Source organism: Vitis riparia, chromosome 6 (assembly GCF_004353265.1).
Source record: "Vitis riparia cultivar Riparia Gloire de Montpellier isolate 1030 chromosome 6, EGFV_Vit.rip_1.0, whole genome shotgun sequence".
Lineage (NCBI taxonomy): Eukaryota > Viridiplantae > Streptophyta > Magnoliopsida > Vitales > Vitaceae > Vitis > Vitis riparia.
In genome coordinates this window covers 14,281,926-14,303,897 of record NC_048436.1, presented here as the reverse complement: position 1 = coordinate 14,303,897, position 21,972 = coordinate 14,281,926, and the positions used below count along the sequence as shown (strand labels likewise).

General features: G+C 36.7%; 2 protein-coding genes and 1 long non-coding RNA gene across 4 annotated transcripts; 1 reads left to right on the top strand and 2 right to left on the bottom strand.

Moving 5' to 3' along the window:
- Positions 1–289: 289 nt before the first annotated feature.
- Positions 290–13,757, bottom strand: LOC117916381 (RNA-directed DNA methylation 4). 2 transcript variants are annotated; one of them, XM_034832347.1, is made up of 10 exons: positions 13,539–13,757; positions 12,932–13,012; positions 12,582–12,670; positions 11,988–12,059; positions 11,632–11,676; positions 1,894–2,042; positions 1,688–1,806; positions 1,272–1,359; positions 1,118–1,191; positions 290–1,012 (listed from the first exon to the last, which is right to left on the bottom strand). In XM_034832347.1, exons 1-10 carry the CDS (start codon positions 13,711–13,713, stop codon positions 747–749), a joined length of 1,158 nt encoding a protein of 385 aa, XP_034688238.1. In that variant the 5' UTR covers positions 13,714–13,757; the 3' UTR covers positions 290–746. The 2 variants fall into 2 exon arrangements, with proteins under 2 accessions (XP_034688238.1, XP_034688239.1); XM_034832348.1 differs by having other exon boundaries at positions 11,632–11,673; positions 13,539–13,756.
- On the bottom strand, positions 5,530–5,943 carry LOC117916382. The gene is made up of 2 exons (XR_004651550.1): positions 5,872–5,943; positions 5,530–5,780 (listed from the first exon to the last, which is right to left on the bottom strand). It is a non-coding gene; the product is annotated as an uncharacterized LOC117916382 (long non-coding RNA).
- Positions 13,758–19,288: 5,531 nt separating the features above from the next.
- LOC117915575 (protein NUCLEAR FUSION DEFECTIVE 4) lies at positions 19,289–21,603 on the top strand. The gene is made up of 2 exons (XM_034831165.1): positions 19,289–20,509; positions 20,798–21,603. The coding sequence occupies exons 1-2, from the start codon at positions 19,359–19,361 to the stop codon at positions 21,240–21,242; spliced, it is 1,596 nt and encodes a 531-aa protein (XP_034687056.1). The 5' UTR covers positions 19,289–19,358; the 3' UTR covers positions 21,243–21,603.
- The last annotated feature ends 369 nt before the right edge of the window (positions 21,604–21,972 follow it).

The window sequence follows — 21,972 nt, the reverse complement described above, 5'->3', positions numbered from 1 at the left end:
CTGTTTAAAGAAATTTTTTTTTTTTTTATCTGCCAAGGGTGGTTTTTTAATTAGAAAACTGGTTTTAAGAACATACAACCATTTTCAAAAACAGTCTCTAAATAAGACCTAATTTCTGCAACAAATGTGGTTATGATCATAGAAAATGTGAAATATTTGATAGGATCCGAAATTCCTAAATTAAAAAGCGCTTCTAAGCTTCTTAGAATCACTTTTACACAGGTTCTAAATGATTTTGCTTAGAATGCTTCTAATGAAAGCGTTACTAACAAACAAATTATAAACAGAATTACTCCTAAACAGGCATTTAGTTTACTGGATCTTAGATCTTAGAATGTATAGCAGAAGTATGTCTCTTTTCAGATGCCCTAACCATGACAGCAGACAAGATTTTTGAGGTATATGAAGTGAAAACCAACTTCTGAAGCTCATCTCTTAAATCTCATCCATCATAACTGTATTCAATATACATTGCCGATAAAGAAAAACATACTAGGACACAATTTACAAATCACTTCTGGATGAAACCTTTCCTTCCTTGAAGAGCTTCCTCTCTACCCCAAGTCTAAGGTCCATCAATGATCTTAGAAGTTGAAGAATTCAGCAAATAACCGGCAGTCAAGACTAGTCTGGTAGACTTGATGAGGGACCTAACAAACAAAAATTCCCATAAAAACAGAGGTGTAATGCCTAACAAACAAAAATTCCCATAATGACAGAGAATTGTAATCCTGTGAAGTCATCTCTCAACGGTAAGACCATCTCCAATCCTCAGTATTGTCATCAACACCACCATCACCATCATCATCATCAGAGTCACAATCACTCTCATTCTCACAATCATCATTAATCTCATCCTCAAGTTGCACCAGATTTTCAGAGTCTAAAGATCTATCACTGGCACTGTCACTTTTGGGTTCTCCTGATTCATCATCTGAGGCTCTACTGTCACTGTCCTCTTCATCTTCAGATGCCTCCTCATCAGGATAATCATTCAGGGGATTATCTTCGGCTGAGAGCGATAGAAAATATTAACACAATTTTTTTAACAAAAAAAAAAATGACAGGAGCATCTTGCATTTGGGAGAAGAATGAAAAGCGAACAAATAGATGATACCATTTGAATCATCACTCTCAAATTCTGATTCTGGTGGTCCAGCATAAAATTCATCATCTTCATCAACTTGTACCCTGAACCAGAAATTATGTGCACACCTCATTTCAATGAGAAGGAAAGAAGGGCAACCAAACACAGAAAAAAGAATCCTTACAGAGGAAATGGATTTAGAGCATCCTCATCAGTAATGTTCATATCATCCTTCACAGCATACAAGTCATACACATACTCATCAGGAGATGCTGTAAGACACAAAGGAGGAACCCATCAAACAGAATGCAAGAACAAAAACAAGTAATCATAAACCAACTCTGAAAGCAAGGGTGAAAGAAGAATTGAACATTTAGAGTAGGGATGACAACTGTGATACCAACCCCCAATGATGTAATCTAGTTTGAACATAGTATCAAAGAAAACTAACAGAATCTCCCTTTTAAACTAGCACCATGTAGTCATTTTTCATTTGTTCACATAGAATTGGTTTATGAACAATGACAGAAAATTTGCTGAAGAATGCAAGGCATGCATTAAGAAAATCAGTCTCTTGTGAAGCAAACTAAAAAGAACCACCTTGTTTGGACATATAAGCATGGATATCTGATTCAATCTCTGCAGCGGCACTTGGAATAAAATCTCTTATTAGGGGCAAATAGTTGCATAAAATCATCTGATCCTCCAAAGACATATCCCTGCATTGAAATCAGAGAAACTGACTCAATTTGAACAAGGAGCTGAACAACCATATGTTAAATGAATTTCATAACAACAGTGCTTACTCCTGCACCTGACTGGATGTTTCCTCAACATCAACACGAACGACATCATAGAGATGACACATTTCATGTAGTGCTTTGTCTTGTGCCGCCTCATTCTTCCCCTTTCTGCTCCTCCATATTTGTTCAAAACGAGCATTTTTTGCCAAAATCTGATAAGGAAGAACGAGAAAAAAAAAAATGAACCATAAAGGAAATTAATCAAGCCTCATTTTAAAAATATAAGGTAAATAATTTGCATATTTTTCATTTCTACTGCTTTGAAACCATCAAAACAGATTAATAACCAAGTATATAATGATAAAACATTTTTTTCCTATGAATAATGAAATTAAGAATGGTTTTCATTCCTGTTGTTTTTATGACAAAGCATTATTTTCTCTGTACAAGACTAAGAATTAGTTCAGATGCAACCAAGATCCTAAAAGGATGGTGGATTTAGCTTCTGGATGACTCTGACCTAGCTTCTGGATGCATAGAATATGAGCCACTCGGCAGCCCAAAGCATCGGTAACAGCTGCAACCTGAACTGGATTTATGCCTGATCTAGGACCAAGAGCACGTCCAGCGAATTTTGGTGCAACTGCATGTACAACTATGTTAATAAGTATTTTATGTGTATGGAATGTAGCTTTATGATTTTCTGATAATGAAGCCAGGGTTCTAGATGGCTATAATTTTGAGTTACAGTCCCAAAACTTCAAATTTCAAATAATTATTTAGATAGAAGGATATATTTCTTGCATTAATGCAATACCTAGTGAAAATCTTTTTAATAGGCAAATAGTGTGGATATTATATCTATATATATATATATATATATATATATATTAAGGGCTTCAAAGATTTTTTTTTTTTTTTTTGATAGGTAAAAGCACAGGAAAATATTAGAAATAAAGAATAAAGGGTGCCCAAAGGCCCAACCCAAAACATATAGGAAGTATATAGCAAGCGCCTAAAGGCAAAAACAAAAAAGAAGCACGTATACAAAAATTCTCACCGACCCTCATCTAGAACCTAACCAATCAAAAAAGTTGATTAAAGGTAAAGGTCCTTAATTTATAAGCAACTTAGTCCAAGACCAAAAACTACAAACAAAAGAATTCTTCATCCTATGAATCGAAAGCTCCTCATTGTCGAAGGTAATCTTGTTTCTTTCCTTCCACACCATCCAAAAAAGACATAAAGGAGCCGACGTCCAAACCTTTTTACACTTCTTGCCCACAAAGGACCCATGCCAACCAAAGAATGTCTCTCTAACCGAGAATGAAAGAACCCATGTCACACCAAAAAGAGCAAGTAATAACTCCCACAGGCCCTAGCTTAGCGTAATGTGTGATTAATAGACTCTTCTTTGGCAAGACAAAGGAAACATTTGTTAGCTAGGGACCACCCCCTCCTCTTTAGCTAATCCAACGTTAAGACTTACCCCACGAGGGTTAATGGCTTCGAAGAAAATGACGCAGCACCGTATACACGATGTATATTTCCATGTATTCTCTATACTTGTATGCATAATTATTAACTCATAAAATGTATCGTATATTGTATTTCTATTTTTTTCTATCGTGTATCGTATTGCATCGTTTTTTTTTCTTTTTTGATAGGTAAAAAAATAGGATATATTAAGGAGCTTGCAAAAAGGCACAAAAAAGTATACATGGAGAACACAAATTAAGCCCAAAAGTAAGCCAAAGAAGGAAAAAAAGAAGAAAACCCACCACCCTAACAACAAGCAGCCCTAACCAACAAAAAGAAAAACCGAAACATCCCTAACCAAAAGGCTAAACAATAGGAAGGAAAGAAAAAACCCACCCACAAAGAGAACCCCTCCTAATCACAAAGACCTCCTAATCCCAGATGCAACCCCTTCCCTTAAACCTCAGCACCACTCCCCTTTCCCTTAGCAATGAACGGAGGGCTATTGTAGTTAACCAAACACTCTAGCTTTTGGATTTCCCTCTCGGAACGGGAAGAAGACCTTTTCTTACCCCCTGACACCCTCACCCCATGTCCTTTTCTTGATTCCATTTCTCTCAAACCCACGACTGGCATCCCCAAACAATTATTGAACTTGACAAAACTCTCGGGAAGGCTATTAAAATCCTCCCCCTTTGAGCCATAACCAAAGTCCATGTCCCTTGAATGTTCCAACTACTCAACCCTGATCACCAACTCCATGCCAAAGGGATCCTTCATAGCCTTCCCCGAGTGCTTTGGCAAACTGCCATCCTGAAGCATCATCTTTAACAACTGGCATCTAGGACTTGGAGGACCTAAGGAAAGGAGAGAAGACCTAGGAGGCCTATTCGCCTCCACCACGAGGGCCTTGTCTGTAATCACAACACGAGATGTCAACAATGCCATGGGAAGAGACTCACTAACCCCCCTCACGCCTCTTGGTTGCCACCCCTCTCACATCTCTCGGTCTTCAGGAAGAGGTCACGCTTAACATCAGAACAAGCAACACGAGGTGACTCGACTTTGGGTGCTTCCTTTGCTGACACTTTCACTAACCCTTGCCTCCCGACTGAACCTCCATTTCTATCTCCTTGTCTTCTCTTAGGCACGCAAAGAACACACCCTTCCTACACCTTTGCTTACCTTTCAATAGAGAGAGCGGGCCCTAACAAGCCCACATCTCCTTTTAAAGCGTCACTTAAAAGCCTATCCTAAGGCCACCCCCCCATTTCCCTTGGAACAAACTTGGGCCAAGCTCACACTTAGTGAACCTTCCTCTATTAAGCCTGAAGACAAGTGAGCCTTAGAGGTAACCCCAAACTCAAGGGTCCTAACAAAAACACTGCCTTCCGAGTGGGCATCTCCCAACCCCTAATGGCCCAAGCACCACCCCACCATCCTCCACATTGAAACACGACCCAACTACACCACCTTCTCCCATGCTAGTTGTGTTCCTCTCTTGACCACCTAGGAACCCACCCCTCCCCCATTTTCTCTCAATAGCCTTTGCAATAGCGACAGCTATACACTCTCCTACCAACTTTGGCCTGCAGAAAATCAACCCATCAGCATCAGATTTTGCATCATAGACTTGTACCCTCACCAGCTACCCTAGACCTGCAAGAGAGCGACTCAACAGCGACTAAAAGACACAAGGGTTACAACCACCTTCCCCTACCTCCACTGGCATGTGAGAAATCCCCCACTCCACCTCCTTTTCCTTGCATGTTGGGCTCACAGACTCTTCTTCTTCGGCTCGACAAGCCAAAAAACCCGATGGAGCTTCCCACCACAATTGTAAGGAGAAGCTGGAGCTTCCCACTGTCGCTTGCAACGAGTTGGGCAAAACTCTCCCAGTAGGATGCACCCAAATCTTGGCCCAATGTCGAATTAGACATTAGAGCAATGTCTTCTTCCACAACGACAAAACATCCACATATATCCCCAATCCTTTTTTTTTTTTTTTTTCGATATGTAAATGCAAATTGTATAAAAGCGTCAAAAGGGGTGTACCAAAGTACACACGATGTATACAACGACCGCCTAATAACGTCAAAAAGGATAGGGAAAACAAAAATACTTGTGGAAATCCCGTATGATTTTGAGGGTGATTTGTAGGATATTATGGTAGAAGATATTTAGGCTAAATGTTTGGTATGATTTTTATTTTTTTCCATATTTTGCTCTCTGTGTATACGTTAAATAGGGACCCGATTATGTAAAAAATACACGATTGAATATACAATTAAATGATTCTCAGTTTCTTCATGGTATCAGAGCACGGATTGCTCTAAAACCCTAATCAATCCATGGCTACCCAAAAAGGAGACAGCCATGAGTCCAGTCAATCGACAACCCAGGAAAGAGAGTCAGAGATAAACTCCTCCATGGCTCGGCCGGTGCATTCGACAACTCCTCACTCCATCTTACTGTTGAAAAATTGAATGATAAGAATTACAGAGAGTGGGTACATGCAATCAAGCTTGTGATTGACGGAAAGGGAAAGCTAGGGTTTCTTACCGGCGAGACTCGGTGACCACCTCTGACCGATGCAGCAGCATTCCAGAAATGGCGGTCCGAAAACTCCTTCATCACCTCATGTTTGATCAACTCCATGAAGTCAGCCATTGGCAAAATGTATATGTTCCTCCCGACGGCAAAGGATGTGTGAGATGCGATACGGGAAACATACTCCGATGTTGAGAATGCTTCCCAAATCTTCAAACTCAAGATGTGGCTCTGGCAGATGAAGCAAAGAGATCGGGAAGTCACAGAATACTACACCAAGATGTTGGGTTTGTGGCAAGATCTCGATCTCAGCTGCGAAGAGGAATGGGAATGCACGGGTGACAGTGTGCAATTCAAGAAGAAGATGGAGAATGAAAGAGTCTTCGAGTTTCTAGCGGGATTAAACCGCGAGCTTGACGACGTTAGGAGTAGGGTTCTCAGTCGCCGACCGCTACCCTCCATCGGAGAGGTCTTCTCTGAGGTGCGACGTGAGGAGAGCAGAAGGAAAGTGATATTGCGGGAACCTCTCACTTCTGGGCCCCAAGGCTTCAGCACTTGTAACCCGTGAGCCTCATGCTAGATCTGGCCCAAGACAGTCTAAGAGGACTTATTGAGAGCATTGTAAAAAAAGGGTCACACTAAAGACACTTGTTAGACTTTACATGGCAAGCCCACGGATTGGAAGACCAGACAGACCAATAAAGCCCATAGTCAGCAGGCCTCCACTGAAACCCAGGCAGACAAAACACCCACAGAAAATCATCAGTCAGCTTCTAGTGTGGGGTTTAATTCCAACCAACTTGCGAAATTATTTGAGTTTTTTTCTAATTTCCAAGCTTCTGGTCAGTCTTCTACTACTCTGTCCTTTGGTTCTTTAGCCCACAAAGGTACCTTTTTTACAGCACTTAGCACCACATCTCATATTACTCCCTGGATTATTGACTTTGATGCATCTGATTATATGACTGATGCTCATCATTTATTTTCTACATACTCTCCTTGTGTTGGTAATTTAAAAGTAAAAATTGTAGATGGTACTTTATCCCCAATTGCTGGCAAAGGGAGTATTCATATTTCTAAGTCTATTACTCTCAACCATGTCCTACATGTTCCTAATTTATCTTGCAATTTGCTGTCTATTAGCCAGTTAACCAAACAATCTAATTGCTCAGCTAAATTCCTACCCTCTCATTGTGTTTTTCAGGACCTATCATCGAGGAAGATGATTAGCAATGCTAAGGAGCGTGAGGGGCTATATTACTTCAACGGAGCTAATGTGCATGGACAGTGTCCTCCTATTGTTTGTAATTCTGCATCTAGTCCTAGGGAAAGTGAATTTTTGTTATGAAAAGGATGGGCCATCCTAGCTTTCAGTACTTGCAACATTTATTTCCTTCACTATGTTCAAATAAAGCTTCATGGGATTTTCAGTGTGAAGTGTGTGAACTTGCCAAACACCATTGGACATCTTTTCCTAAATCTAAGTATAAATCATCCATACCATTTACTCTAGTTCATAGTGATCTATGGGGACCCTCACATACCCCTAATAAGACCCATAAAAAATGGTTTCTTACTTTAATTAATGATCACACTCGCCTGTGTTAGGTATATTTGTTAACTGATAAAACTGAGCTTCGATCAGTCTTCATGAACTTTCACTCTATGATACAAACTCAGTTTCACACCAAAATTCAAATTCTTCATACTGATATGGTACTGAGTATTTCAATCACTCCTTGAGCACTTATCTACAAGAAAATGGCATTATCCATCAAAGTTCTTGCGTTGACATCCCTCAGCAAGATGGGGTTGCAGAACGGAAAAATAAACATATTCTTGAAGTTGCCCGTGCCTTGCTGTTTACCTCTCACATGCCCTCACAATTTTGGGGTGACTCCATTTTGACAGCCACATACCTTATTAACTGAATGCCTAGTCGAGTCCTATCTTTTGTCACACCTCTCTAGAAATTCCAAGACTTTGTTCCCCATTCTAGACTTGGTGCACATCTTCCACTTCGTGTCTTTGGGTCCACTGTGTTTGTCCACGCTCACGCACCTAAGCGAAACAAATTGGATCCTAGAGCGCTTAAATATGTCTTTCTTAGCTATTCTTCCACACAAAAGGGCTACAAATGCTATGACCCAATTTCACAGAAGCTATATGTTAGCCTAGATGTCACATTCTTTGAGCATACTCCCTACTACTCGCTTCAGGAGGAGTCCGTGAGTGAAGCTAGACCCTCCTTAACCTTAAGACTACTTTGATGTTGCTGTGTTCGAATCCACTCCATGCCTTATATCTACCCCTTCGCCTAATACAGAAGGACACTTGAACTCAGGGGGAGATACAGAAATACAGACAAATAGGGAAACACTCGTCTACTCAAGGAGGCCAAAATCGAAGTCCAATGAGACACTCACCTCCGAAGCACTAAAAGAGTCAGAACCGGTGATAGTTCAAACCCCTCAGGAGTCTGGCTCCAATCCTGATCAAGTAATAAATGACTTACCCATTGCTCTTAGGAAGCAACCTCGTTCATGTACTCTCTATCCTATCTCGAAATTTGTGTCTTATAATGTTCTTTCTACAAAGTGTCGTGCTTTTACGACTAACCTTGATAAAATCCAGATTCCTAAAAAAATTCAAGAAGCCTTGGAGATTCCAGAATGGAGAGAGGCAGTGATGGAAGAAATAAGGGCATTGGAAAAAAATGGGACTTGGGAAGTGATGATTTTGCCAAGAGGGAAGAAACCAGTGGGCTGTAAATGGGTATTCACAGTGAAATACAAGGCGGATGGCACAGTAGAACGATACAAAGCCCGCCTGGTTGCAAAGGGGTTTACTCAAACCTACGACATCGACTACACCGAGACATTTGTGTGAAACCAAGGTTTGGTTAATCTCAGTTTTGATGATAACAAAACAAGGTTTAAAAGTAATGATTTTTATTTTTTTTTTTCCATATTTTGCTCTCTGTGTATACGTTAAATAGGAACCCGATTATGTAAAAAATACACGATTGAATATACGATTAAATGATTCTTAGTTTCTTCAATACTCCTTCCCTCAATCTGTCCCCAACCAATCAATAAAATCAACTAAGGGCATAGAAGTATGCTTTATAAACAAGTTTGTCCAAGGTAATAAGTTGCACAAAAACACGAACTTTAGCCTTTGAACAGAAAGTTCCACATTCTCAAAAGATCTTTTATTTCTCTCCTTCCAAATTGTCCAGAAGAGGCACAAAGGCACTGCTCTCCACACTTTCATCCTTTTTCTTCCAATGAACAAACCATGCCACCCTAAAAGAGTCTCTCTAATAGAAGCATGAATCACCCAACTCACCCTGTACAAAGAGAACAAGAGCAGGACAGTCTTGCCTATTCATAATGCAAGAGTATATGGTCAATTGACTCCTCATGAGCATAACAAAGGAAGCATCTATTGGCTAAAGACCACCCTCTCCTTTGCAATTGGTTTAAAGTCAAAACTTCCCCCCTTGTTGCCTTCCTGGCAAAAAAACTAACCTCAGGAGGAACCCAAGCGTTCCACACAATATTAGTTGGGAAGGGGCCTACCCTTACTTCCTCAAGGATAGAATAGAGGGACTTAACAAAAAAGGATCCACTCTTTGTAACCTACCAAAACACCTCATCCTCCCTCTCCTCAACCACCACTTTGTCTTGAATCCTTGATAAGAAGCATTCCACCGTCCCAATCTCCCAGTGTCCATAGAAGTTTGGGTTCCAACCACCCCACTCAAAAGAGTGCTCTGCCACCCAACTAACTAGAGTGAACAAGGAGGGAAAGGACACACATAAAGGCTCATCACAACACCATCTATCTCTCCAAAACTTGACCCTTCTCCCGTTGCCCACTACGAAGAGAGTTATGGAAGAGACTAACTCCCACAATAGCCTTATAGCCTTCCATAGACCAACACCATAACTGTCCCTCACTTCCTTAGAGCACCAAACCCCTTCCAAATCCCCAAATTTACCACAAATAACTTTTCTCCAAAGGGCATCCCTTTCCTTAGCAAACCGCCAAATCCATTGGCAAAGAAGAGCTTTATTTAGATAGTTAAGATGTCTAACTCCAAGGCCTCCTTTTCTTTTGTCTAAACAAACAATATCCCACTTCACTAAACGAGGATTATTCTCTAAAGCCCCACTTCCCCACAAGTCCCTTTGAATCTTCTCCAACCTTAAGCGAACTCTCCTCGACATCCGAAAAAGTGACATAAAATAGATTAGCAAGCTAGTTAGCATGCTCTTGACCAAAGTTAGTCTTAGAAATATATTGTCTTTTTCACATTGCTAATCTTTCTGAACCTTTCTTCAACCCCATCCCAAACCACCACCGAGTTATGGATAGCTCCTAGAGGGAGCCCTAAATAAGTGGTTGGAAGTGCACCCACTTTGCAACCAAAAACAACAACCAACTCCATTACATTCGACACCCTCCCAATCTTCTTAAACACCACCCAAGTCCACAAGTGTAACGGGAAACCCAACACCCTCACCCATAGCTCCTTAGCATGACCCCCCTTACCTAGACCTTTTTTTTTTTTTTTGATAAGTACCCTCTTTACCCAGAATCCAACCTCAAGAGTCACCTTTAACTCTGTTTCATATTGTGTATAGTAAGTTTTTTTATATAGTGAAAAATAAATAGGAAAGATATGTATATGTGTGTACACCTATCGAAAGTATGAAATATAGAGGTTAAACCATATCATATCAATAAAAATATTGAATGTGTGTGTGTGTGTGTGTGTGTGTGTGATCTTCAAAATTCCAACTTTTCAAGTTCATCATCATTCCTCTTTCACCAAAAAAGAAATAAAAATAATAATATATTAAGTAAAAAAATTTATTCGCTAATCACCATCATTTTTATTGTTAACATCCAAACCATTCAAATGAAAATTTATTCATTGTAAAATAAACTTACTTGACTTTTAATGTAACATTTGACAACAAAAATATAATTTTTCATATAAGATTATTTTACTTATTTCTCCTTTTTATATCTTTTAGGAGATTTTAAACAATTAATATTAATATAATAAATTATTTAACCAAAAAAAATTAATTTTATTTTTCTAAAAAATTATAGAAAATAGTTGAAGATGTACGTATCGTTGTATCCTAATATCACATATTATATCGTGTATCGTATATTCATCGTAAGATACGCTTTAAAATAAGAAATGGATTGCGATACATATCAATTTCCATAAAAAATGTATCATATCGTTATATCTTATAGTGTATCGTAAGTTCTTTAAAAATATGTTTGTATGATACAAATTGAAAAACAGATTAAAAAATGTCATACAATAATTAAATAAAAATAAATAAATGCTAAACTATATGTGAATCAATAATAAAAACTTAAAAATTGATCACTTAAGAAATAATGAATGAACCTTTATAAAATGGAGAAGGAAATTAGGCAAGAATATGCATGATTCAAGATAGAGTAATACTAACTGTTACAAATCTTCCAAAAACTAATTCCTTACTGTGACATTAAACCACCATATGAAACAGCCATTTTCATGGCCTGTTGTGAGATGCATTTGTATGACAAGTATTTTCCCTCAAAAAATAGAGAAAAGGCAACAGAAAAAATGATTTCTCCAGAAAGAAATACAGGACATTTAGTTAATGGTAAAGGGGTAGTTATTCCCAAAATTTAGCTCATAAATCAACCACCAAAAAAAAAAAAAAAAGTCAAAGAATCTACTATGTAGCATACCTCTTGTTCTTGTCTAGCTTTAACCAACAATTGATCCTGTATCTGCTGACATAAGTTTGAAAATGCCAAAGGATTAGTTGCAAGAAGCAATTTAGAGTTCTAATCATCTTTAAGACAATGACATGGAAATACTGGATCACCTTAAAGAGGCAAATTTATTTATAATAATAATATAATTAATGGTAACTTCTCTTAAAATCATTATTATCATCATAATCATTATTCCTATTCTCACTACTACTAGTAATAATATTTGATGATGATGAAGCACACCCATCCAAACTACTGCTATACTATAACTGTAATAATATTTATTAACTGTCACAGCAACAATCCATTGGTATAGTCAGACTTACATTCTCCTTTTTAAAAGTGTGCCTTCGCTCATCACTCTTTGTTTTAGAGTCAAGTGCACCATCAGAATTAGGCTGCCAAAAAAACAGCAGTTTATCAGTATACATGTCATCACATCATTAAAAATATGAATCAATAAGAACTAGGCAACATGATAAATTTGAAATGACCTTTTATGATAAATTAAAAACATTTTGTAGTTAAAAAAGCTTTATTAACACTAACAAGAAAAAAAATTTCCTTATTGGATAAATCATTATTGCTATTAGACATATATTAAAGACAAGAAATCTTTCAAGATAAAATATTCGAATCGGGATTTTTGAAGATAATGCAATAAAAAATCAAAAAGAAAAAAATTTGAGGGTCCTTCTCTTGAAAGGAGGATTTAAGGGACCACCATGGATGATTATGGCCTTCATGTTGTGCTGGCGATGTTTCAGAGACAAAGGATGGGACAAAAAAATAATAGAGTCCAATACACAGGACAAAAGATAATAGCCCAGCACATGAATCACGCACTGAAATATAGCATTCACAAGCACATGATTAAAACAATAATGAAGCAGGTACAATGTATAGACAGGGATGCTGACCGCAAATGACTGCAAAATATTATATGCAGCCTCAGAGGTGCTCACAGTCTCCAAATGTTGCACTAAGACCTTTTTGGTCTTCACTTCCTCTAATACAAAGAAAAGATAAGAAAGTAAAAAGGTGAGAGTGAGAGAGATAAAACAATCATTCGTAAGATTCATATCTAAATGTTGGCAAATAATCCAACACAAAGTCAATACAACTCATGCAAGCAGATGCTAATGTCACAGTTCTTATGCTCAATTTGACAATCAGTATTGGTTTTGATTGTGCTATGGCATCCTGTTCCACATCAGCCCAAAAAAATCACAAAAATATCTACGAATGAAGAGGACAATGCTAATCTCACCTTTTCCAGATGAATCAGAAATTGAGAGTTTCTCTAGATCCAACAAGGGCCGCTTCAGTGGCCTCTCATTGATTTCTAACCCTGAAACAAAAGAAATCAAACCAAATCTCAATCCTCAAACATTAGCCCTCCGTTTAGTTGCCAAGAAAAATGTGGAAAAACAAACCGCAGGAAAGTTCAAAATCTTGCTTTGCATGTAGGTTTTCCCTCTCTCAGATTCAATTTCTGTTACATTCTGCCCTTTCCAGGAGACTAAACAAAGTCTAAGCAGAAAGAAACATAAAATCCTGAAATCCTATGTCATAACCCTAGGCCACAGAATTTGGTTCCACCACTACAAAAACAACCACATTCCGTTCGATTGCCAGGAAAAGTGAAACCAAAAAATGAGAAACAAACTTTATTTTTTATTTGCATGTCACTCGGCTTTGGCCTATCAAAATATAAGAAATTTCGTGTCAACTAAACAAGCTGAATGAATGTTTTTGCTTTCTCGTGTCCCAATTACAATATTCAAATTCCTATTTCGTTCATAAGCCTACTTTTTCTAGCGAGCAAACAGATGGATACGTAAAAATAAAAATAAAAAAAGTTGCCTAAAACTCACAGAAAGCTTCGAGCAGGGACTGGAAGGCTTTTCGCTTAACCCTAACGATCACCGGCTTTGCATTCGCCGAAGAGCCTTCACCAGTATTCGCCATGGAAGGGGTGCTGTGCTCTGAAATTGTGAAATTAGGGCTAGGGTTTTGAGTTTGGTGAGTTGGCTCGGGAGTCTCAGTCATGGACTAATGAGTTGGAATCTGAAAGGAATGGCTTGACCAAGTCAGAAAATACTAATAGTGAGCTTTGATGTTTTGATCGCGCCGACTTTTTGGTTTTCTACAACCAACTACAGACTAAATAATTAAATAAATGGATAAATAAAATAAAGTAATCATAATTTACTTTATTTGATTCTCCATAATAACCCCGACTGATTTGCCACCCTTTCTTCCACTTGTTCCTCTTACTAATCACGATCATTTATTTACTTCCATCTTCTTCCAATCTTGTTTTCAACTATGTTGTATGCAATGCTTTGAATAATAATAAAAATTAAAAAAATATATATATCTTGCAAATTATATTATGTTTAATTTTAGAAATTTTTAAAAAAATATGAAAAAGAAAATAAAACTAAAATAAAAAATAAAAAAGATTTAAAATTAGTAATTTTTTAAAGAAACATTTAATAAGTCATGTTTTTTTTTACAACACAAAAAGACACCGTTTTGACCACCACAACCTCTTTCCCCCCGACTTCTCCGGTTGTAGTAGTTGTCGCCAACAAGTACCAACCCTTCAGCAGTCTTTCCTCCCCCATGCAGAGCAACAAGTCCCCCCATAGTAAATCGTGATTCGACTAGTAAATCGATAACTTTTTCGATTCAATGACCGGTTTTGTTCTGAAAACATTACGAATAAAAACATTGTTAAATGAATTTTAAAAATGCATTTAATAACGTATTTATTTAAAAAAATATATTTATAAAATAATCATTTATTAGATATTTTTATAGAAAATATTAAAAATGGTTTTTTTTTTTAGTTTTTAGAAGTATTTTAAAATTTTTCTCAAACATTTTTTTGGTTTTAGAAGTGCATTTTAGAACAATTGTCATGGTAGAAAATAAAATATTGCTAGAAAAAATTACTTTGCAGACAAAGAATATGTCGAGCAGGGCCAGGGAGTATACAACTACGATATAAAAAGGGTAAAATTCGAGTATTTGCATTGGATCTGGCGATTAGATTGTCTTTTATGCTTTCACTGCAATCCTTGTCATCTTTACACGTGGAGTGGAGTAAGAATAACAGTAGATCTTTTGGAAAATTTATCCTCAATCATGTTGGTTCTTGGAAGCATCGAGGAAAAGGTCGGGGTGGGGACCAAACACAAAGGGAGGAAGGGACCACAATATTCCCCACCTCCATAGCATACAAAATATGAGAATCTCGTGTTCCCATTGAAATAATAGAGAGAACCGTCTTCCACAGACAAATGATGGGAATCTCCTGTACCCATTCAAATAATAGAGGGACTGAATCTGATTGGGGACCATAATATTAAAATTAAAAATATACTTTTATTTTTCTTTCCAAGTACAATAATGTTTCCAAATCAAACTACAAGTCCAACTTCAAAAACAGAACCCTGAAACTAAAATAGTAAATAGCCAAGGGCCTCCTTGAAAACTCTTTAAACTTCCAACGGGGCATGGAAGTCGTGGACCAAGCCTGGTTGACACGTGACAGTGATAAGTGAGACTTTCCTCTGATTCTTGGAGTCTTCTGCACTTCGTAAAGGCACTCTCAATTTTTATTTTTATTTTATTTTTTCTCATTTAACTAACACTCTTTACTTTTCACTTTCCAGGATCGTAAAAGATACCTTGAAAATGATCACAAGTGTGGACAAATTTAAATTTTGCAATTTATTTTATTTTTAAATATTAAAAAAAATAAAGTACGAGCCAAATATAATAAAAAAGTTATATAAACTAACTACTATAATACAATAAAAAAATGATTTGATTTATGCATAAATGTTCATTTGTACTAAAATCTCATTGATTTATATCAATGCACACCATATATCAGATTTGTCTTCAATATTTTCTTATCTATTTAATTTATGAATGCGCTAGCATGATAAAGCCTCATAATGCTCGGAGAGGTAAGTCCTTATTTGATATCCTACATCGGATTAAAGAGAAAGTTTCTCACATTATATAAATATAAATTCATCTTAATAATATCTAAATGGTTGGAAGTAAATCATTACAAATAGTATCAGAAACGACCTTCAATCTTGATATAGGAGTTTGTTTGGTTTTATATGGGGTGTTTATTTATTTAGTCTCGTAATCTCATGAAATATAAAGAAAACGTTATATCTATATGAAGAAGTGTTTATAAGTATTTTTTTAATCATGTAGATATATTTTTAAAATCGTGAAAGCTCCCTTGATGTTAAAATAAACAATATTTATATGGTTTGAGTGACTTGATACAATCCTTATCCTCTTTCGTTGGGTTTTTTTTTGTTAAAAAATTCACACTCAAATGGATTATACACGAGTGCCTTGATTACCACTTAGGTGATGTGATGCGTTTGTTTATTTATTTATTTATTTATTTTTTGTCTATGCTCCCCCCACTCATTTCCTCTACATGAATGCATAGTCTCACGTGGAGTGCGAAACTCCATGATTCCTCTTATGTGATGAGTTCGTTTTTATTCATCATTCATGTCCCACTTGACCCAGTCATCCAATAAAGGTGTGGTTTTGCATACCATGTTCTCCAATTACCACTTGGTTATATGATAAGCTCACTTCTTTTTTTCCTTGGTCCCATGCTCGACTTGATTCATGTCCTGACTCTGTCCCGCATGAGCTCATAATTCGATCTACGATGTGACAATTTTGTTAGATATTGAGAGAATCAGCACATGGCTTGAGCTTGTGGTCACCCTTTTACATTTTCTTTAATACCCTAATTTCTTCATGTGGGCTCTTTTGGAATAATGATTGGTTAAGAAACTAAATTAAACATCATAAGATAATTTTACCGAGCTTAGTTGCATTTTACCTTGGAGAAGCTCTGCCAAGAAACTTATGATCACATGTGGCACTATTATTTATTTTCTTTCCATTTAAATAAAAAAATTATTTGGTATTTATTTTTGACATATCTTTCACATGTCAAGCCCAAAATAGAATGGAAAATGACCCATAAACGCCACCTACTTGAAAGTGAATTCCAAACCATAAAAATGAATGGCTACTAGTCCTCCTATCCTCCATATGTCACTCATGTAATTGGCCTTCAAATTGAATGTTAGGTGGCATACTTGAAACCCACTATGGGAAAAAAAAATGATGGAAGTTATGTTCGAAGTCCTTTTAATTATCAATTGCGAAAATTCTTGGTTGAATTGAATACTTCCAAGTTGTTAGTATCCATTCATTTATAATAAAATAACATTTCTCTTAAATCACCCTATCAACTAAATAAACATTTGAGATTTATAAGATATGTTTGAAAATTGTTCTTAAAAATTACTATTTTTACGAAATATAAATTATGAAACTATTTTTTATATTTAAGTTTTTAAGCAAAACTCTATTCTTAGTAATTATTTTTGAAGAACTGTTTTTGAAAAATTTGTCAAAGGGACAGGTAGCCTTCAATAATTAAGACAAGGCTCCTTTCAGTTATCAATTACCAGTAAAATACAAAAATTTGATTGCATTGAATACTTCCAAGTTGGTTATACCACTTCATTCATCCAAATCGAATTCTATCTTAAGTATTTCATTGGTTAAGTCATTTCTTTCTTCTTCCTTTTTCCTTTTTAAAATATATAAAAGAAATGATAATTTTCAAATGTCTTTTAAATCATTTGTATATTGTTATGTTTTGATAAGCACAGTGTTTCAAGTTGTAGTCTCATGTAATATATATAGAGCTTCTGAACAAGTTGTTCACGTTTAGACAAGACAAGTATGAACATGATTTAAAGGTGTAGGGTCAATCGACCATAAAGCTCACATGACAATCATATCACATGGAATATACAAATTATATTTGCCTCTTTAATGATTTTTTTCTAATGTCATTTACAAATTGAAATTGAAATTTTATAGGAGGAAAAATGAGAAAAAAAAATCATACTAATTATAGATAGACCTTAAATCATCGATATTTCTATATTAAATCTTAAAGAATATACTTTAGAATCAGTCACGGGTTTTTGTTAGTAAGCATCTATGAATTTCCCTTTTTTTTGTTAGTGTCTTATCCAACCATGTAAAATTATCACTCCTTATATATAAACTACTTTTTACCATTATTTTCTACATTATTTTCTTTCTTTCTAACTATTATCATTTCCTTTGTCAAGTTAAATTTATTCATTCATCTCACTTGAATACATAATTATTTAAAGCCTCTCATTTTTATTTATTATATTTCATTACAAAGATAATGGCGCCTTTGATTAGACTTCTCTTTACTGATAAACTTATCTTTATCTTTACTTTTTACTTTTTTATTAGTGGACAAAGTGTGGACAAAATTGATTAGACAAGGTAGCTAAGAAATCAAAATTTTAAAACCTATCTTGTAGCCACCTTCTATAAGTGACCTTTACAATATAAGCATATTTATCGTGGATATCATGAGTAGAATCTTGAGATAAAAAAACCATATTGAGCAAATAGCAATAGAATATATCTATATAAGAAAACTTCTACATAATGTATATTAACTAAATTTTAATTTATTTAATTATCATTTATTATATAAGTAAATGGTTCCCCAAGGCTATATTATTGGAGCAAATCATTATGCATGGACAGATCCTCTTTGAAAAGTCTTCAAAAGGGTAGGAGAGCCAAAGCAGAGATGTGCATGGAGTGACACAGAGTGAGATGACTTCCTCTTCAATGTTGTAGAAAATTTGCATCCTCTAAAGTCTTAAAGTGAATTCTTATCAAATTCAAGTATAAATTAAGAATATTAATCTAATGTTATCATATATTTCATTGAATTTGTCTTGGTTTTTTTAAATAACACTTTAAAAATAGAACAAAAATAACATAGTTTGTCTACTATGATAAATGGTGGGTTTGACTTGTAGATGTCACATAAATAAATTCTTGGGAGATAATAAATATGAGATATTCCCATTTGATTAAAGTTTGAATTTTGAAGTCAAAATTTACATTTATTATAAAATACGGTTTTTTACATATGTTAAGGTTTGAACTTTTTGAAGAATTATTGGGCAATTGATATAAACTTACATAATAATTTCGTATACTATTTATAAATCTCTAAGATAATCATAAATGAAAAAAATACAGAACCAAAATATTGACATTCAACTATTCAAGTCACTTTCATTCTTTGAGAATGAAAGTATTAAATCTTATACTTAGAATGTATTTAAGATCCTCTTATACGAAAATTTACCAATCCCCATCAAGAGAGGTGTCACCAAAATTTGTTGCAAATTTAATTTAAAAGAAAGTAAATGATTCTTGCCAAATTCTCGTCAAACAACCATGTATTTATTCTAATTCAATGAGGGGTTTGACTAGAAGGGAAATTGAGGTGCAAGAATGAATTAAAACCTAGAAAAATAATAAAGGGCAAGGAAATGAAGTAAGGCAAGCTTAAGCAGATAAAGCAATGGCAGCTACATGTATAATAAAAGAAACCAAGGAAGTATGCATCTTATGGTGTGTTTGATTTGAAAATATCATAGGCCAAATCTATATATACATGTGTATGCAATATTATTATCCCCAGGGAAAGAGAATATAAAAGAAATAAAAATATTGAGTCTTCCCCCACCAAAGCTTCAAAGCTTCTTGCCATGGCTCAGGCAGCTCTGCGATGGCTAAGCCTTGTGGCTGTGGTCTGGCTTCAGTTCATAAACGGAACAAACACCAATTTCCCAGCTTATTCTTCTGAGCTCAAACAGCTACTGTCAATGTCCCAGTTGCAACTTAACAACCTTGCCTTCGCCTCTGATGCAGGGAAGATCTTGGGGTGTTTAGCTGGCTTTGCTGCAGATCACCTGCCCTTCTCGGTCGTCCTCATCATTGGCTCTATTCTGGGGTTCATTGGCTATGGAGTTCAGTTTCTATATGTGAGTAACCTCATTTCCTCACTCTCGTACTGGCAAGTCTTTGGGCTCAGTGTTCTGGCTGGGAACAGCATTTGTTGGATCAACACAGTTTGTTACATTGTGGTGATTCGAAACTTCCCTTCGTACCGCCAGATAGCAGTGGGCATATCGACTAGCTATATAGGACTGAGTGCAAAGATTTTCACAGATATAGTCGATGCTGTTTGGCCACATTCGTCACCCATTAGAAGAGCAAGAGCCTATCTTCTTTTAAACACTGTTTTACCTTTAGTGGTTTGTGTTATAGCTGCGCCAATAGCTAGAGCTATAGATGCCGGAAAGGAGAGGAAAAAGGAAGGTGGGTTTATAGTAATGTTTGTGATCACCATAGCCACTGGAATCTATGCCGTTATAAGCAGTTTGGGGTCAGTCCCAAGTGGGTCATGGCCGGTGATTAATCTGGTCGTCATGGTAGTGCTGGTCATATTGGCTCCACTCACGATTCCTTTAGGTGAAAGTTTAGTGGAAGAATGGGGGTTGAGTAACGAAGAAAAAGTACATGATTTCCCCATAAAGGAATTACATGACAATAGAGAGTTGAGATCAGTAGAGGAAGGAATGGTAGAGGAAGAGGTTGTTGTTGCTGCAGAAGTTTGTGATGAAGTGGTTGCCAAGGAGGAGATCGGCTTGAAAACCATGCTCAGTAGATTAGATTTTTGGCTTTATTTCTTGATATATTTTCTGGGTGCAACACTTGGGTTGGTGTTCTTTAACAACTTGGGACAAATATCAGAGTCTCGTGGGTATTCCAGCACTTCCTCCCTTGTGTCTCTGTCTTCAGCATTTGGGTTCTTTGGACGTCTCATGCCATCTCTTCAGGACTACTTCTTCTCCAGGTAATTAGCTCCTCTCCACACACACAGTTTTCTCTGTCTCTCTCTCTCTCTGTCTCTGCTTCATTCCAATTTCTAAGGTCGTTTTCATATGAATCGGCTACATGTGGATGCAGAATGGTATATAACATCATCTAGGAAAAGATATGAGAGTAATATTGATGAGGTTTCTGGACGGTGCATATAGATATATTGGAAGTATTCAATGAGCGAGGCTTCTAGAATTATGTCAGTATGACAATTGAAAAGGAGTTGGGTTTTAATTTGGTTTAATTTTGGTGTTTCTTTCAGGAGTAAGTATGTGGTGTCAAGGCCAGCGTCCTTGGTAGCCCTGATGGCACCAATCTCAGGAGCCTTCTTCATTCTCGTCAATCCAACCAACCTCTGCCTCTACATCAGTACAGCCATAATAGGAGTCTGCACCGGCGCAATTTCTTCCATTGCTGTCTCCCTCACTTCAGACCTTTTCGGGACAACTAATTTTGGCGTAAACCATAACGTTTTGGTTGCCAATATTCCCCTGGGGTCCTTCCTCTTTGGCTTCTTCGCAGCTCGTCTCTACCACAAAGAAGGACATGGAGGAGGTGGGAGGTGCATTGGCATTGAATGCTATCGTGGAACTTTTATCAACTGGGGGTCACTTTCACTCCTTGGCACGTTCCTATCCCTTGTCCTCTACGCCCGCAATCGGAAATTCTACTTGCAGAGGTTACAGGCAGCAGTCACCCCCCGTTAACAACTCAGCCCCAATGGAAGAAACCAAGCATGGAGTTGCAGTCGGAGCCAGGCTTCTCCCAGTCTACATGTAACTCTGTACAATAATTTCGTTACTTGGGCCTGTGATTAATCCTTGATCAACCTTCCCCTCTAGGGTTGTCACAGCAAAATGATAGCGAAATGTGCTGGATGGAATGAATTTGAAGCCATTGTTAGTACTCTTTCGTGCACAGAAGGAATTAATCTATGAAGATATCGTGTGGTCTTTGTTTGCAGTTATGGAAACGTGCGCATAACTTCCTCAGGAAAATGAAACTGAGATCAAAGCTGATTCAAACCCCATAAATAAAAATAATAATAGCCTTTTTTCTTTTCTTTTCTTTTCTTTTCTTTTCTTTTTCTTTTTCTTTTTCTTTCTATTCAATCAGGTTTTCATTTTTTCTTTATAAGAGGGTGATCCCCAAAGTACTTTTATTATAAGAAGGAGACCCAATCACCTTTACCCCCAGAGTACTTTTATAAGAGGGAGTTCCAATCACCTTTACCCACTTATACGCTACAGATTAACTGCTTCCATCAACCAACAACCCCTCATATCTGATCAACTTTTTTGGTGGGTGGTGCCTGGTGGTGCCTGGTGTTATCCTCCATGTGCACCAAGTAACAAAAGGTGGCCCATTTATCTCGATTTGAAAAGGAATGTTCATGCATAGCAAGCATAAGTGGCTGACCTCTTGCTCACGTTCTGA

Excerpts from the sequence above, each read along its gene's own strand:
- LOC117916381 (XM_034832347.1), bottom strand. The coding sequence starts at position 13,713 with ATGACTGAGACTCCCGAGCCAACTCACCAAACTCAAAACCCTAGCCCT. Across the intron at positions 1,807-1,893 it reads ACATCCAGTCAGGTGCAGGA|GGATATGTCTTTGGAGGATC; the intron begins GTAAGCACTGTT and ends ATTTCAATGCAG. Across the intron at positions 1,192-1,271 it reads GCTCTAAATCCATTTCCTCT|GGTACAAGTTGATGAAGATG; the intron begins GTAAGGATTCTT and ends TTTCTGGTTCAG.
- LOC117915575 (XM_034831165.1), top strand. The coding sequence starts at position 19,359 with ATGGCTCAGGCAGCTCTGCGATGGCTAAGCCTTGTGGCTGTGGTCTGG. Across the intron at positions 20,510-20,797 it reads CAGGACTACTTCTTCTCCAG|GAGTAAGTATGTGGTGTCAA; the intron begins GTAATTAGCTCC and ends TGTTTCTTTCAG.